Raw genomic sequence first — 17,646 nt, 5'->3', positions numbered from 1 at the left:
GGATAATGATATCTGATGAATGCTTAGCTATTCATTTTGATGTGGTGCAGGATCAAACACAAGCAGCTGAGCCATTTTTTTTTTATTTTGCAACTGCTTAATTATGCCAGAAAAGGTTTGAACAGAAGACCAACCCTATCTATGCCCAAATGCTATGCACCTTATCATACAAAATCATGTCCAGATGTGAAAAAGAAATAAATGATATAAAAATAGATCATTTGTAGATCATCTATAACAATTAGCAAGTGGTATACTAAGAGGTGACTTCTTCAAAACAACTCATGTATAAATTCTGTTTTCTTCAAACACTTAAAAATATACTGTCCAAAAAGAAAATAATTATATATATATATATATATATATATATATATATATATATATATATATATATATATATATATATATATATATATATATATAAAAAAGGTTCACAGTTAGACTGAAAAAGTGTAAATAGCAGTCTCTGACGTAGGAACTTTTGCTACACTGTAGTTTCATGTTTCCACAAACCAGTCTTAATGGTAGCTGAGCTGTCTGTATTAAGAGGTGACCGGTTCTGTTGCCTTTCTGAGCTTTTAGCGAGTCCATTTTCTGATGCCAAATTTAGCCCATATGACTTTGGCTGAACTTCCAGTTCAACAGAGAGGGGCTGCTTTGGGCAGTCTTTGACTGAGCTTGACAATTCAGTCTCAGCTTCTTCCCCTGCTACACATCCATTACTAACACCTTTGCTTTGGCTGTTAATTGTCCCACTACCAAGACCACTTCCCAGACTGTTCCGGAGACGGCTATTCCCAAGACCATTGCCAACGCTGGAGCCTGTGCCTTTATTGGCACCCCTGTCGAACTGGCGGGTGCGACGGGGAAGGCTGGCACTAGCGTCGCTGCTGTCCTGCTGGAGCTGACTTTGTTGGCGCTCGCGGTACGCCAGGTATGCAGCACGGCGGCTGTTGCGGGCATGTAGGCTTTCATGGTGGTGGCGTCTCTGGGGGGCGCTATGCTCGCTGCCCTCCACACTGGTGGGCACATCGTAGGCATACTCCCGCAAAACAGTGAGTCGACTCGCACGGTGCGTCCGTGCTCGATTCTTGTGGTGTCTCCCGGGGTGTCCGTTGATGCTGCCATTGGCACTCCCCATGCCAGGGTGACCATTGCTGCTAATATTGGGACGATACTGGACTTCAACTGGAGCAACATGCATCTTGATCTCATTATCCAATGAGTGCTCGGTTAAGCTGTTGTCTAATAGAGCAGTGCCATTGGTTAGTGCAGGAACTGCTTTGCACTGAGCTGCTTCTACTTGCAGATTGGTCAGCTTGCAGCCTTGGGTGGAGTTGCGCACACTCGGTGCACTCTTATTGGTACAAGATGACTCGGTTCCACTAGTATGGCAACGTGCTATCTCTCCATTTCCTGTATTCGTTGACCCATCCCCGGAGGCCCCGGTCATCGGTGCCAGGAGGGCGTCAACCTGCATAGCATACCTGTGGTGTCCAAGACAGCAGGCCTGTGCCCAGTGCCGACGCATGTCTTGCCGTGTAATACAGTGGTGGCCAACAAGGAAGGCTCCCAGGGCCAAAGCAGCCACACCAAAGAGGCAGGAGAAGGCCAAATCCAATGGGTGCTCCTGAGAAACAGCCAGGGCACCAAACAGCCACAGCAGTGTGTAGAGTCCCAAAGCTCCGGCCACGCCGACCAGCTGTGCCAAGAATGTATGCTCATTCTCAAGTGCCGACAGAGATATTGGCCCAGAAGTCTCTGCATGGGCAGTGGGACCACCAGCAATCTCAGCCACAGAAAGCCTTTGCTGCTCCTCTGGCTGTTCTTTAAGCTCGAAGCGTCTTTCTGGGTGACGCCGTAGCTGAAGAAGAATACTCAGGAAGTACATGCAGTCCACAAAGATGATGAAGGCCACGGGACCATAGAATGCACCCAAACTAGGCTCCCACGCCATCCAACAGCTGAGGACACAACACATGAATTTACTTAATAAAGTACATCAAATAAAGCACATAAAATAAAGTGCACACCAAATCCTAGTATGGAGCATTTACATTCATTTAAAACTATTCAAGTGTAGAGAAAGATGTAGATCGGGACACAATGGAGCAGAATATTAATAATGTACGGTCATACGGTCAAACATTTCGGTTACATTTTTCCTTTCTAATTATACAGATGTCTGCTTAGTGTTCCTTATCCATGCATTTATCACAGATTTCCAAATCACTCTTCTCTTACACAATCCAAACAGTTATCACTACTGAGTAGTAAAGAACTGAGAGGCTATAAAACTGGCAGACACGGGACGGCTAGGCTTTAACTAAAAATAGATTGTCATAATTAGGCTCACATAACTTCAGAGTGCCTCAAGTTATTGCCTCGGCAAAGTAATCATTATTCACATTGCAGCGTGTGGGTGGCATGTGCCAAAAAACCTTGCAAGTATACATAACTATGAATACATCAACTGTGTCAATTAAAGGTTTAACTGGTGTCTGTTCCCTGAATCGCACTGGGAAGTACATCCCCTTCCATACAAGCACAGTACAATGCAGACATGGAATCACTATGTCAAATCTTTGCAAGTGCACAAAATTGCTAAACTTTTCCATATGTTTGAAAGAGCCATGTAGGCAGTTCAGCTAATTTAAAGCAATCGAAAGTGCTTTGTATCATCTACTTTTTCCACATCGACCCACAGGAGACTCATGAGATTTGGGGTGATCACTCAAGTCCCTTTCCTAAAACAATGGTTATGATGCTCTGAAACTTTGTACTTACTAAGGTGCACCTGAACGACCTCCATAGTTTTTGATGTTAGCAGCTGCAGTTATGCCACAGACAATTATGGGAATGCCTCCACCTATTAAGTAGAACCTAAATAGGAAAGAAGAAAATGAAGAAAACGTTTATTCATGACTGTTGACAAACAAGGGGCTTAACACAAAAATACATAATTTAGTGACACATCCTTGATAATCTCAAACAGAATAATAACAGATATTAGCATAGATAATAATTTTATACATGCACTTCCTCTTTTATGGGAAATGGCTGGGTGGTTACCTCAGCATGGGTCTGGGAGGGGGAGGAGGCTCGTCCAGCTCTTCGTATTGCTTGGTCTTGCGTGTGACCTGCTTGTAGATGTTCCGAGCCGTGACGCCTGACCACAAGGCTGTAGCCAGTGTGGAGTAATGCAGCACTATGCCCACCTGACATATATACATAAACATTTAATTACAAACGAACTTAAATTCATACATACCTACACAATTATTAGTGGAGCACTATACATATAAAGGGCCTTTCACACTGAGTGCGATTAAGCGACGTGAATGTATGATGCGATCATGCTCTTAACAATAGATCCCTATGGAGCTATTCACGTCAGGCGCGATCATTTGAGGCATGACAAAGCGACTTTTTTTTTTTCGTCCAGTGTGTCGTTTTTTTCCTGGCGCTCCAGGATGAAATGGGCCATCCAATTAGATTTGAGCTTTAGATCACATGCCTGGACCCACTGCTGTTGTGCAAAAGGGACGAGATAGGTGACGCTATAACCAAGCTGTTCTGACTGGCTGAGGATGGCGAAGCAGTTTTCTGAGTTTTCTTCCATCCATCCATCTTCTACCGCTTACTCCTTTTCAGGGTCACAGGGAACCTGGGAGCATCGGGCACAAGGTGGGGTCCCTCTCAGGGCACAATCACATGCACACTGACACACGCACTTTAAAACATTTTAACACAGGGAGAGACATGCAAACTCCGCACACAGGGCCACGGTGGGAATCGAACCCCCAACCCTGGAGGCATGAGGCGAACGTGCTAACCACTAAGCCAGCATACGCCCGGGTTTTGTCCTGTGAAGAACTGTGTTCTTGCATTATATTTCACATTATTTCATTCATACTAAAACAGTTTGATGGTGCTGTTAAAAAAAAAAACTTTCTGCCTCCCCTTCCCTTTTTTATGGGTAGAATACACATAAAATAAGAAAAGTTAGTGTAACAAACTTCACAACGGGCAAGGAGGCGGGAAAAAGCTGAACATAAACGTAAAGGTTAATAATCAACAGAACTCAAACACAGCATAAAACACACAAACATAAGCCAAAAATAAAGCACATGTGTGTGTCTCTCCCTGGCGCTTCCAGCTGCTCCTTTATCTCTCTCGCTTCCACTGATTAGCCAAATCAGTGCCAGGTGTGCATCCTCACCCTGGCTTCTCCCTCCTCCTCTCAAAGTAAGTTTCTGTGCTTCTTAACAGTTTTGTGATTGTGTTGTGGTGCTATGCAGCAACATTTACGTGATGATTCTTCTTTTAGTTGTCAGAGACGATAGGCCGATCAGCTGAATAGTGGGTTGTGCTACCTAGTGTACAGGCGTAAAATGCATTCTCGGTCAGCGGGAATGGTGCAAGCGTGAATTAGCTGAAGGTGATCAATCGGTGTGTAAGCACTGTTCGGCACTGATTCGCTTTGCTTTACCACGTCACGATCAGTGTGAAAGGGCCTCAAGACTCCTTCGGCACATTGGCTTTCCATGTACTTCATAAAGAGGCTCTTCATTAACTGAAGATTTTATTCAGATATTTATCAACAAATAAAGCTAAATATACCTCACTGGACTGATAAAATTCTATAATGGACAGGTTGCTTGAATGGAATTATATTCATGTAGCTCATACCCCTTGGCACACACTGGTATAGGAGGTCTGGTTAATGCCCCCAGCAAATGCAGCACAGGTAAGGAGGATATGCAGGCACAGGTTAACCAGCATGTGCCAGCATTTCTTGCTAATACACACGGACCTGTGGGGACACAAAATAATAAAATGAATTATTCAAGTTCAATCCAACCTTTCCGTTGACTGTACCAGCATTAAGCAGACAGTATGTAAAAACTGTATGCTAACAGACAGGTAGTGCTCAACCTTTCAAGTCCAACTACAGAGATCTATTACTGCTAGTATAGCATGTCATAGTCTCAGTTCTGTACTTGCCTACGGTAGAAACCTCAGCATTTGCTAGTGCTCTAGTACTGCCAAGGCTCAATAAAGAGTAACTGTCTCAGGTGAATTAGACAGAAGACATATCAATCCAAACCATTTCAATACTCAGATTTCAATACTTTGATCCTAACTGCTATCTCCCGTATGGATGGATGGTATTCTTACTTGTGGTAATAAAAGTAACTGACGATGATGGACAGCAGACAGAGACTAAGCATGATAGCGGTGATGTAGATGACTGGGTGAAGAGGCTTAAAGCTGTGCATAGTGGGCTCCGTCCTAGTCAGATCCTGTTGAAGACAAGCACCAAATAAAACTTCTATTAATACACATGCATATCTACCTACATATTTAATTAGTCTTTTTTCCCCTTGTTAAGCTGCACTTGTGTCAGAACAATTATTCTTTTATTCAATTAGACAACATCTATGAAGAAAGTCAGTTAGGTTCATTTATAGACAAATGACAGACTGTTTAGGTTGCAACCCCCAAACTAAAAGACAAACACTTCTAAGGTGAAGGATAACAGCCTGTCAGTACATTCTGTAAAAATAATTTCCTACTGAAAAGACAAACACATCATGTTAACAGTCTATAAATGACTTTTGAAAGTTAAAGTCAGCAGAGTTTGTACTGACCATCAGAAGGGCATAGTTACTGAGCGAGTCACACGAGAGTGTGGTGAAGTTTGCGTCATGCTGGAGGATGGTGCAGCCGTCTGACTGCCAGCTGCCCTGACCTTCCTGAGCAGTGAAATCCCAGCGTGCAGCCACAGGGTCCAAACCCTGCCCAAAACGCCGGAGGGTCACATTCACCCGACTGCGCAGAGATTGCAGAGAGATTCCATCTGAAAGTGACACACAGGAGGAGATTCACACGAGTTCATATCAATGCGACTAGAAGTAAATCTTCATGCACAATGGGGTAATCTTTTGATCCTGTGAACCGGCTTATGATACATTTCAGAAGTAAGAGTGGAATGACAGTCATATTTATGCATGTTATTAATAAAAACTAAACAAAAAAACCCCACAGAACATCCTTCAAGTGCAATTTACTACACACTCTGGGTGGACAAATCAGTAGCCTGGGCAATAAGGACAAGCAGACTTGATGTCAGGTTGCGTTTTTGTTTTTTTGCATTACATTGTAATGTATTTTTTATTTGTATGCATTTGTATTGTGCTGATTCATACGCAGGTATGAAGAAATGCTGTTGAATCTGAGCAATATAAACTGCAGCACAAAGATGTCATCCTTAAATAGATGGAGAGAAAACAAAAGATGCTAACCCAACATCTATAGCATCCTTTATGTGTGATGCAAGAACAGAAACACTGGCTAATGACTTTGTGTCAAGGACGCAAACATGATGTTCTACATTACAAACTTTCCTAGAAGAGGATAATACAACCCCTGGCAAAAATGATGATATCACCACACTTAAAGGATGTTCACTCAGCTTTTTAACAGCGTGACAAATACACAAATCACAGATATGACAATACATTTTTGTTTAATAGCTATAAACATTCTGGCTTCATGAAACAAACCTTAATGAAATTAAATTACATTGTTTTAATTAATGGCATTTTCCCAGCTCAAGTAGAGAAAAAAAATAAGGAATCATTAACAACAAAAAAATCTTTGCTGCTCCTCCTCAGGCTTTTATGACAGCCTGAACTACACTAATGAAAAACAAAATCCATCAAGCTGGTTCCAGCTCTCTCAAATAGAAATTGACAGATCAGCTTTGCAGGATGGAGCCTTGTCATGGACCAATTTTCTTAAATTCCCACCATAAATTTTCAATGGGATTGAGATTCGGACTGTTAGCTTGCCATGGCATTGAGTTGATCTGCCTTTCCTGAAGAAAAGCTTTAACACCCTTTGCTCTGTGGCAAGAAATATTATCATCCTGAAAAATGACTTCTTCAGCAAACCAATTTTCTATCGATGGAATGAGAAACGTGTCCAAAATTTCAGTGAACACCTGTGCATTGTCCAAAATGTTCAGCTATTAAACAAAAATTGTTTTGTGTCATATCTGTGATTTGTTTAGCCGGATGAACATCCATGATTCCATAATTTTTGCCAGGGTTGAATTCATATATGGATTTGTTTCCTTAGTCTGTATCAGTGCAATAAACTAGCTACCTAGCTTATCACAGGTTATATTATATTATATTAGCTACCACTTTTTAGCCTAATCAGTTAAGTTCCCAGGCGAATAAAACATGTGACAGGGCAGAACAATGGAGCTTTCACTTGTGTGGTGGCCTAGGTATTAAATTTATTTGTCCACCCCTACACAGACCTCTCAGGAATGAATAGAAAATAAATACATCCTACTCAACAACAAGTAACTGTGCTGAGGAAGGTGCTGGTTTGAGGTGATGTAGTTTACCAATCTTGGTGAGGATGACAGGAGTGACAACGCTTCTCCTCTTGGTTGAGTTGCCTGTAGGGGGGAAAAGCTTGCCATTGCGGAAAGCCAGCAACTGCAGCTTATAAATGCCATCATCAGCTTGACCAGAGCTCAGCATAGAGGAGAAGAGAGAGGGAGGCAGCTGCACCGACGCCTCCACTATAGTATTCTGCACATATTCAGGGAGAGGGGAGTATACATGTTTACATACTAAATTATGGCATCAAATAAATGTTCAACTATACACATAATTCCTGCTGGTATTTCCCTTTTCTGGACAGTGCTTAAACTGTGATGCTAAACAAAAGAAATGTAAGAATAGGTCAAACACTTAAATAATATAAGCATACAGTATTAGTGGCTAAAGCAGTAGAGAAAACTATCATTTTTGTGGATAACTAACAAAAAAGGAAAGCAGCACACCTTCAGGGCAAGGGCAGAAAGATTGCTGGTGACGTTGCATTTGAAGCTGAGCTGCCGGTCCAGGTTAATGTCAGGGTTTAAATTTACCAGGTGGGGAATCATAGTACGCTCTGGTGCCACCTTCTGGAACAGCGTGCAGGTCATGCCGTTAAAGCTGCTGGCCTTGATCACATGCGCCTCCACAGCAATGTTGTGGGAGTTCTATTGAGGAAAATGTCCAGCAATGTCCATGGAAAGTGCAGTAAACAGAATTTATAGGCACATAGACACACACACACACAGTAAGAATGTAAAGCAAGTCATGTACGATATTTACAGTGTAATAAGATCCACTAGCCAGCCGGAGAACTGCGATCCTTTGTAGACTCTCAATGACGCGTGAGCAAGCTCGCGCCTCCTTCTGTGCCATCCACAACACTCGCTCATCAGTCAGCATCAGATTACTGGAGATATCCACCATCACATCCCCTAACTGACAACACACACACAGCTCCATTAATACTCCAGTAGAATTTTCCATATACATACTTTATCCTCCACTCCAACACAAACACAAGTCCAAAATAAGAGACTCACTGAAGTGATATAATCATGGAAAATGTATAGCACAAGATCCTGAGACATTATTTTATTAGTCCAGAATGCCGAGTGAAAAAATTGCAATACTACTCTGCATTGTAGATCAGGGTCATTTCAGAGAATCACCTTTATTTGAAAAAGCTCTGAAGTGGATCTACATGCAGGTGTCACAAGGTCAGTGTTTCCCTTCAACACAGTGAAACCCAAATCCAGAAAATTAGGTCCACTGTGACTTTTTGCCTAAATCCCTCCATTTTTGGTCTTATCTCCTCCCTTCATGCCATTTTCTCCATAAACTGATCCACAGAATGTGTGCTTTGTCTACAGTAAGGAAGCATGTCAGACGGTGAACAGTGGTCTTGCCAACTGCTTGTTTTAAGCTGAACTTGATTAAATAATTCTTTTTTCTTTTTTTTTAGGGTTTAGGATTTTTTTAAGATTCAATCCTTCCATGGAAGCACAAGTCTTTTTAAGAGCAAAAAAAATGTAAACGTTGGCATTCATCTAGGATTAACAATCATGATTTAAATAAATGAAGTCAGGCAATTATTAAAACTCATTTACAGATTCAAAATATAAATATGATGCACACGGACTACAGTGAAGTTCTTTCTTGGTCGTATGTGGCTACATTTGCTCTTGGATGATTCACCTCTTTATATTTCTCGGCAAACGTCCCAATCTTCTCAATCATCTCAGCCACAAAGATCACGTCCACCTTGTCTGAGAAGTTAGGGGCTTCTACTGTGTAAGCCAGAAGCTGCTGTGCTGTATGCACTGCATTTGTCAGGTTCAGAGCCATCTATCAGACAGATAATACAGAAATCAATAAAAGGAAAAGAAATGTGACTGTATAGAAGAGCGGACAGAGGAATTCATCTAAAAATCATACTAGAGTGAAGAGACGTGTGTCACATAAATGTATCAGCTATATTAAAATTACACATCATTTTTTTTATTATTGTTTTCACTTCTGCTTAGGATCATGCGAGTATGATTTGTGAGTAGTAAGCTGGGAAGGTAAAAACAGTTCTGCACCTGGTTGATGATGTGAAGCACGCGGGTGGTGTCCTTCATGTACTCGCAGCGGGAGTAGTCCTCCTCAGCCCAGTGCCCACTGCGGTCACATCGTCTCCTGGCACGCCGGTCTTCAGCTGAGCTGCCTGAGTAGATGCCTGCGCCTGTTACCTGTCGCGCACAGGGCAGGTACGCCATGATGCCTGCCAGTGTGCGAGGCCATCTGCAAAGACATCAGTCATGATGGAGCTTAAGTATTACAAGTGACATAACATAAAATCTGTTACCTAAATCCCTCTTGGCTAATTACTGTAGGCTAGTTTCTACAACATATCCAGGATAATGCTGTTTCTTTCTATTTAGATCTATATCTATATAGAACCAAATAGATAACAACTTGGCAGAAAGACGCGGGAGGTTTTAACTTTCATGCAGGTGTGAAAGAGAGAGAGGTCAGATATGAACCTTGTGATATAATCGATGATCATGTTCATTAACATGAACATGTAGTTCTGTGGGATGCATATACAGAATCCTTAGTAAGGCACTGGTCAGGGTTTGCAGTGCTTTAAATTGGGCTACGAGTTTGGTTATATGTTGGGAAATAGATGCAATTAAAAAGAGTTCCATCCACATCTCTAGTCGACCAATTGTGAACTTGCTTTCATTGAGGGACTGTCAGAGCATGAATTCACACAGCATGCTGACATTTCTACCCCCCCCCCCCCCCCCCCCACCCCACCCCACAGTGTTTATGTCAGGGTTCATAATTAATTAATTAAATAAACAAATAAAAAAACCTAATTTCAGGCCATTTTTGGGTTTAAACTCAAATAAAGATACAGATATTTGGAGCAGTAAACAAATACAGATCACACGGGCGCACTCTATGCGAGACTGCTTTTCCAGCCACTAGAGGGAAACGATGAGCTAAAATTCTCAAGCTGAACCAGTACACTTTAAACTGATTATGTAATGTTTAGTGCTTCTCAGGGAAATATTTTGCTAAACTCACCTGTAATCTCCTTTATTGTTGGACACCCTTTCAGGAGCACAGTATTTAGCAGAGCTCTCTAAAACAACAACGTGTACCGTGCGTGTGTTGTTGCCTCGGCTAGTGCGCACTCGACACTCCCAGTCTCCTGTGAAGCCTGGCTGGATGTTGGAGATTGTCAGAGCACTGTGAATGAAGTGGAGAGAAAACAAGAGATTGTTCACAAATGACACTAAGAGTTGTAGTTTAGCCTAAACAATCATATTACATCATGTAAGTGGACATACGCCTTGAATTGATATACTTGTATGCAGACTCGTATGATTAGGCTCATAATTGAGGTATATAACGTTTGACTTCTGTATTTCTCTCTCTCTTTTTTTCTTTTAAATCAAACCTTGCCTAAATACAGTAGAATTAAAAAAAGAGAAAAGAAAATACAGATGTTTATTGCAACACCATCCTTAAGCTCCTTTATGCTGCATTACCTGGAAATAAGGGAGCAGTTTTGCACCATGCTCTTCTCTATGTAGATTCCCTGCGTGGCATCAGACTCCACCATCTTGCCATCCTGATACCAGAGCACCTGCATGTCCTCGTCCACAAAGGAGGCCATGCACTGGAACGGCAGGCTGTCCCCCTGGAAAACTATCTGATGCTGGGAAGGAGTCATTTGGAAAGAGGGGAGCTCCAGAGGTGCATCTACAGAGAAAACAGGTAAGAGTGAAAAACCGGGTGTGTTTGCGGTCAAAAGATCCGGCCCATTTTTAAATCTGCACCTCTGTTCTGTTTCTTCACTTTAGTAACTGTTGCTCAGTTTTTCATCATCATACAAGTGAGTGTATCTGTTACCTACAACCAATCAGATGCCCTCAAACAACACTGAACTCTTTCTCCAGGCAGATTAAAAGAAAGTTAACCAACCTGAGCACCCAGACTGAGTTTAATGTGCATCTGGGAAAGCAGCCAGAAAAAAGGTTATCACTCTGCTCCATCTATATCAGTGTTTTCACTGCACAACCTCCACAAAATAAAGGAGGTATGATGAGTATTTTGGTGGCAAACCAGTGCTTTTAATCTTATCCATTAGAGTAGCCTGCATTGTGAGTGCAGTGTATTGAAATATTACAGCAAAAACTGACTCAGAGTTCCAGGTCTCCTAATTAACACATCATTTCCATTTATTAAGTAATAAAAACAATTATTCCATTCAGTGCATTTGCATTTTATGAAAAAGATGGAAATATCAAGCAAGTAGTATAAACATTTTTAATTTCAAATGAACTTGCTTGTAAGAAAAAAAAATACTTGTCTAGTTTGTAAAAAAAAATAAATAAATAAAAAATAAAAATCCCTGTGGAAGTTGCTAATGCTACCTACAACATGCAATGTTTAGCTGCAGTTTCTATTTAGTAATACTATAATTTCAAGGATATCTTGTGATTTGTAATATTGGCATACATTTAATCTGGTTATTTTCTTCATTTAAGGCCACTTAGCTAGAACAACTAGAACAGCCCCTTTTTAGTAAGTGTATGCGTGTTTGTCTTCTTACCACAGGTGAGCATTTCAGGTTTGAGGGAGGTTATAAGCTGGCCCTGTAGTGAGCGAGGGTAGGAGCACCGGGTGTCTTTCACAGCTATACCCTTCTCTTTAACATAGCGTACCAGCCATTGCAGGTTACAGTCACACAGCAGATAAGGGCTCTGAAACTCCCTAACACACACACACACACACACACACACACACACGTACACACAATCAATGAAGTGTAGGCAGCAAAAATATGGCATTAACTACTTTTCATACCACGGCATGGTTGAATTGTCAGATTCATTTTCTATAACGTCACACTGACAGCAGTGCTGGCTTCTAATATGTTATTGTTTCTATAGAAACAACTAATTCACAGGGACATGTACGACAAACACGTCATATAATCTAAACCCGATAATAAAAATGTCATTCAAACATATACACATTGAGAAGGTGACGCTTTCACTAGGAAGGTGTTTATGTTACATTTATGGAATGAGTCTCGAGCATCAGCGCTTTGTAAAAGTATGTTTTCCACAACGGGAAACTTTTCAGGATAGAGAAATTTGTTATTTCTGGCTTAACTGTAACATGACAAGCTGTAGGTTTTTTTGTTGTTGTTGTAGTTGTTTTATCTTCAAGAAAGAGAAAAAAAAAAAAAAAAAAACAGAGGCTAGAATGTTTATAGAGCATGTGATAACATGAACTCACTTGTTTTGTGGACATTCCTTTACATTACATGTAATTACAAACTGATAAACAGTATGATTTAATTAATAACAAAATGTGATTTCTGGCAGAATGATGTAATATGACAGGAATAAAACAATTTGGGATATTTTATAGTAAAATAATTAACTTTAGTCCTCCTGTTGGGGTGGCGTGATGCAGCCAGCACCATCATTGATTATTTTCCTATAGCAGCATGCCCCATGATATATGATCCCTTACTTATCTTTTTCACTTATTTACCCCCCTCAATCACGTTCCTATAATAACAAGCCATATACTTGACTGGTTATTTCAGTGACTTTATCCAATCCATAGTGGCATAACGGTCATAAAAAAAGAAAGAATAATATGTGTTACACAATATCTGGGTGAAATCGCCTAGGGCATAAAAAAGCAGGATTTAAATGTGCCTATATTGAAATATGGAGATATAAATTCAGTTTACTTACAGTGTTTTCAGAGAGACGAGGCTGTCAAAGGTCCCTTGAGAAAGGGATGAAAACATGTTCCCTGAAAGGTTGCTGAAATGACACCACAGATGAATTGCGACATTGCATATGAGAATCAGGATCGGCTAGATCTAGCATCTGAGGTGGTCTTCCTGTTATAGATATTTGTGCATAACTGAATGAGCCAACTGATAATTAGTTGCAAAGGGTTAGCTCTAATAGTAGTAATAGCACATAGTTCAGAGCTGATACTGAGATCATGATAAATTATATAACAATGCACTTTTCTGAGATTTTATTTTAAAAAGGAATTACAAACTCTGATTAGAAGCAACTGATTTTGAATATTTAAAAACCTTCAACATTGTAAAATGTATTTATTATTAATTATTAAAAGGCTTTTTTTTTTTTTTTTACCTTTTTCATTTTAAAATACTTTACTTTTTGGGGGGCATTGTAGACAGAAAAGTTTTTCATAGCTTTTTAAAAAATACATAATTAAATAAAGCGCAACGCTACTGTTTTGTTGCCAGTTGGTTAGCAAACATTGTGTATCATGATACATATTGTGCATCACAGAAATGTCTTCAAGTATCATGATATGTTTTTTGTCACACTGCCCACCCGTAGTTCAGAGAAGTCTACACCCTACTTGTTTCGGATTCCTCATAGCCGCTGCTATTTATCTCCAAAAACATTTACATAACAGCTTAATCTATCATCTGAGAGTTTTAATCAGAATGACGGCTTTATTTTCACATGGATAGCGTTAGCATCACCTTCACGAGGTGGAGAGGACACACAGGTGTGTGCACTGCTGTTGCTATACTCGAGGGAGGCAAAAACTAACATGCTAATCTTACAACATCTGTTCATCAATTTAGAGCACAGTGAAGGGCAATTACATTCTCAATTTCTAGCCAAATGCCTAAAACACTTCTAATATCCTCATTAGGGAGCCCTAAACACAGCACTTGAAATATAAAAGCTATTAAAAATACAACACAACAGAAATTAAGAAAACCTATCGGCCACCATTGTGATGCTGATAGAGTAATAGGTAATAAGGAGATTTACTTACAGTTTAACCAGGTTTGTGAGGCCTTTGAATATATCCACATTCAGGCAGCCAATACGATTATTGGACAAATCTCTAAAACGATGAGAACAAAAAAAGATACATCAATTACACAGACATATTAACATACACTAAATCACTATGCAGATACAAAATCTACTGATGCTAGACTAACAGAACAAAGTCACTGTAGAAGACACATTTAGCATTTAGCATTAAATCCATCTTTGGCTTCTACTCATCACTAATCAGTGTTGTTACTCATGCTTATGACTAGTATGTTCTAGCTAGATACAATATATGGCCAAAAGTTTGTGGACACCATCACGCCATTATGGCTGTGGGGATTTGTGTTCATTCATTCAACCATAAGAGCATTAGTGAGGTCAGGTATTGATTTTGGGTGAGGAGGCCTGGGGTGCAGTCAGCATTCCAGTTCAAAATTGTCAGGGTTCTGTGTCGGCCACTCGAGTTCTTCCACACCAACCTTAGCAAACCATGTCTTCATGGAGCTCACTTTGTGCACAAGGGCATGGCCATTCTCGAACAGGTTTGTTCAAAGTGAAGGGAAACTGTAATGCTACAGCATACAAAGACATTTTAGAAATTTGAGGCAACAGTTTGGGCCTCATATGGGTGCGATGGTCAGATGTCCACAAACATTCAGCCATATAGTGTATTTTGGACATCGCAGGGACCAGTCCTGCACATCTTATATGTCAACACCAATATAACTTCAAAGGAATCAGTAAAAATGGTCATCAGATGAAAGCAAAGCTGCTAGCACAACTTGGCAAAAGTCTTACTTTGCCTTCAGCTTCTTAGCATCAAAAGAGAGAGAGCAGTGACATAATTATAACTGTCAAGATTTCAGGGTCTATAACATCCAGTGGTCCATCAATTTTGTGTGATGTTTGAGAACCACTATTTAGGTGATTTAGACTTTACCGGAGTATAAAGCTGAACATTTATACATATACACATTATACTTATAAAACTGAACGAACACACACACACACACACACACACACACACACACACACACACACACACACACACACACATATATACATACATACATATATATATATATCTTGGCTTAACAAGTTTAGCGCCACCCCGACTCGTTAAGAGACAGAGAGAGGAAAGCTTGCTGAGAGGAAAGGTAGCCGGTTGCCGGTGTGCAACTGATGCTATCGTTCATTTCAAACAAAGCGAGGAAACACCTGGAATTTGGCGAAGCATCTGAAAGACGGTCCTATATTATGTTTGTTTGAGACAGCTGGCATTGTAAACGTGAAACCAGCTAACATTATGCTCCATGTAATGTTTGCGTTAGCCAGTTATTTGTTAACAACACTAACTCATTGCAAAGTTATAAACTACCTCCTAATAGGCCACCATGCATTGCCATTCAGCCCGTGTCCTGTCAGCTAAATGTTGCCTAATGTCACTAATAATTATTGAACTGTTAATGGTTTTAATCAATCTTTTTGGCCTGCCACCATATCAGTGAATTTAAACTAATGCTTGCATTCAGAGTACAAGGGGTGTGTGTGTGTGTGTGTGTGTGTGTGTGTGTGTGTGTGTGTGTGTGCGTGCGTGTGTTTAGGAGGGTTTGTTATTTTTGACACTTGTCAGACAGTGTTTGATAACTAAAATATCCCCCTCTCTCTCGCTCTCTCTCTCATTTCCAGTATCAGCCAGAATAGGATGTCCTCCAGGAGTTTTTAGTTTTATTTAAAAATTATTATTATTTTTTTCAAACCACACCGTGGTCTCGACTTTGGTATTGAGTATCATGTATTTTTGGTGGTATCGGTACCGACTACTATATTTTTGGCATTGTGACATCCCTAAGTTCTAGTATATATTTCTCTATAGATAGATCTGTAGTAATGCAGTTCTGACATGAGAAATATACAACAACATACATGAGGAAAACTTTGGCCCTGCACAAATCACCACAGAAAACTTCTGTCATTTATTACTTCCACTGAGAAAGTTGCCATTGACTCTGAACACCAAAAGTTAGTGCTACCTCAGTGCTACTTTAGGACTCTACTCAATAACGATTCAGGCTGGTTTTAGGTTGTATGGAAAATTCTTTGGATTATTTAGGTGGGGTGGGAAATCTGATCAAAGCTCTAAGGAAAGGAAGTGGACAGAAACATGTTACATATTTAAGCCAAAGCACTCTTTCATCTAGCCGTACCAATTCCAACATGCCAAATGGGATAAGGCTTGGTGTTGAGCTTCTCTCGCTAACATGACATGTTGGCGTCAGAATGGATTTACTACGCCCTGCAGACAGCCACTCTAACTCAAAGGCAACTGCCAGAATCACATGTTAGCTTCTTGTTCAGCTGATGTCTGCTTGTTGACTGGGTGAACAGTAGCTGCCTTTTACTATTGTGGGTTTTAGGGAAGAGCTTGGGAATTTATGGCAAGGAAAGTCCACTCTGAGAAGAATCCAATGGTGTGTTGTAGTAAGGAGAGCACACCGAGGAACTATTTTAACTTTAGACCCAAAACAAAATGAGAGCAGTGGTGTAGGGCTGCAGAATTTTTTTTTAAATTACTTAGTGTAAAACACGCATCAGCTTTAGCTTACCATTAATGTGATAGTAGCTTGAAAAACTAATATCAATATGAGTTTATCATTAAAAACCATGTGACCAGCCTTTAACCAAAAGATTCTCTCCATTTCAGAAAGTATGATAAGCTGTTCTAGCAAAAGACTATTTCTTCACTTGTTTTTTTTCTTCCAACTCTCTAACTCACAGTTGCAATACTACCTTCACTGGCCCCTTTCTCATCACCTGCATGTCTTTAAAGCCCTCTTTCTCCTGATTCATTCCTTTCATTATCGTTTCATCTTCCTTCTCCAGTCCTGACTCAACTTTCCTTCATCTCTTTAATCTTTTCATCTCTCTGCTCCACACTTCTCCTCTAAACTCTGTCTATCCCTGTATCCCGAGGCCAGTGACTTGTCTCAAAATGTAACAGGGGAAATGTAATTAGCTGTTTTGAGATGGGGGAAAAATTAAACGCAGATGGAAAAAATTTAAACTGAGAAATGTTCGCACACAGGGACTCTTTTGTTGGCAGACCCCTCTGCTGACCAGATTTAACCAGCTTGTGTGCTTTTCGTGTTCTACATGTGAATTAACATGATCGCTCCTTTCCAAGATCCAAAATCTTTCTTGTTCTTTGTGATTAAGCAAATTGGCACAGATATTACATTTGCAAGTAGGTATGTAAAGTAAAGACATAAGCAAGTAACCTATCTAAATGTTTCAGATAAATGACAAAGCATTAATAAAACCTAAGCCTATAATTACTCTTAAAACACAAATACGTTAAAACAGACCTTATTTGTGTATTAATGAGT

General features: G+C 40.3%; 1 protein-coding gene across 1 annotated transcript in view; it reads right to left on the bottom strand.

Annotated features, from left to right (window-relative positions):
• Window positions 1-407: 407 nt before the first annotated feature.
• The window catches only part of adgra3 (adhesion G protein-coupled receptor A3), a 36,954-nt gene continuing 19,715 nt past the window's right edge, over window positions 408-17,646 (bottom strand). The window contains exons 4-19 of the mRNA XM_017472733.3: window positions 14,256-14,327; window positions 13,175-13,246; window positions 12,013-12,173; window positions 10,946-11,159; window positions 10,479-10,643; window positions 9,485-9,686; window positions 9,099-9,248; window positions 8,184-8,339; window positions 7,868-8,068; window positions 7,424-7,613; window positions 5,655-5,863; window positions 5,182-5,306; window positions 4,693-4,816; window positions 3,073-3,218; window positions 2,788-2,883; window positions 408-1,964 (exon numbers count right to left, since the gene is read on the bottom strand). Coding sequence (XP_017328222.2) covers window positions 485-1,964; window positions 2,788-2,883; window positions 3,073-3,218; window positions 4,693-4,816; window positions 5,182-5,306; window positions 5,655-5,863; window positions 7,424-7,613; window positions 7,868-8,068; window positions 8,184-8,339; window positions 9,099-9,248; window positions 9,485-9,686; window positions 10,479-10,643; window positions 10,946-11,159; window positions 12,013-12,173; window positions 13,175-13,246; window positions 14,256-14,327 — 3,763 coding nt within the window. The 3' untranslated portion in view covers window positions 408-484. The remainder of the gene's footprint in view (window positions 1,965-2,787; window positions 2,884-3,072; window positions 3,219-4,692; window positions 4,817-5,181; window positions 5,307-5,654; window positions 5,864-7,423; window positions 7,614-7,867; window positions 8,069-8,183; window positions 8,340-9,098; window positions 9,249-9,484; window positions 9,687-10,478; window positions 10,644-10,945; window positions 11,160-12,012; window positions 12,174-13,174; window positions 13,247-14,255; window positions 14,328-17,646) is intronic.

The sequence above is a fragment of the Ictalurus punctatus genome, chromosome 7 (genome assembly GCF_001660625.3).
Source record: "Ictalurus punctatus breed USDA103 chromosome 7, Coco_2.0, whole genome shotgun sequence".
Classification (NCBI taxonomy): Eukaryota; Metazoa; Chordata; class Actinopteri; order Siluriformes; family Ictaluridae; genus Ictalurus; species Ictalurus punctatus.
The sequence above is the reverse complement of the archived record's forward strand: the minus strand, read 5'-3'. Positions and strand labels throughout refer to the sequence as shown.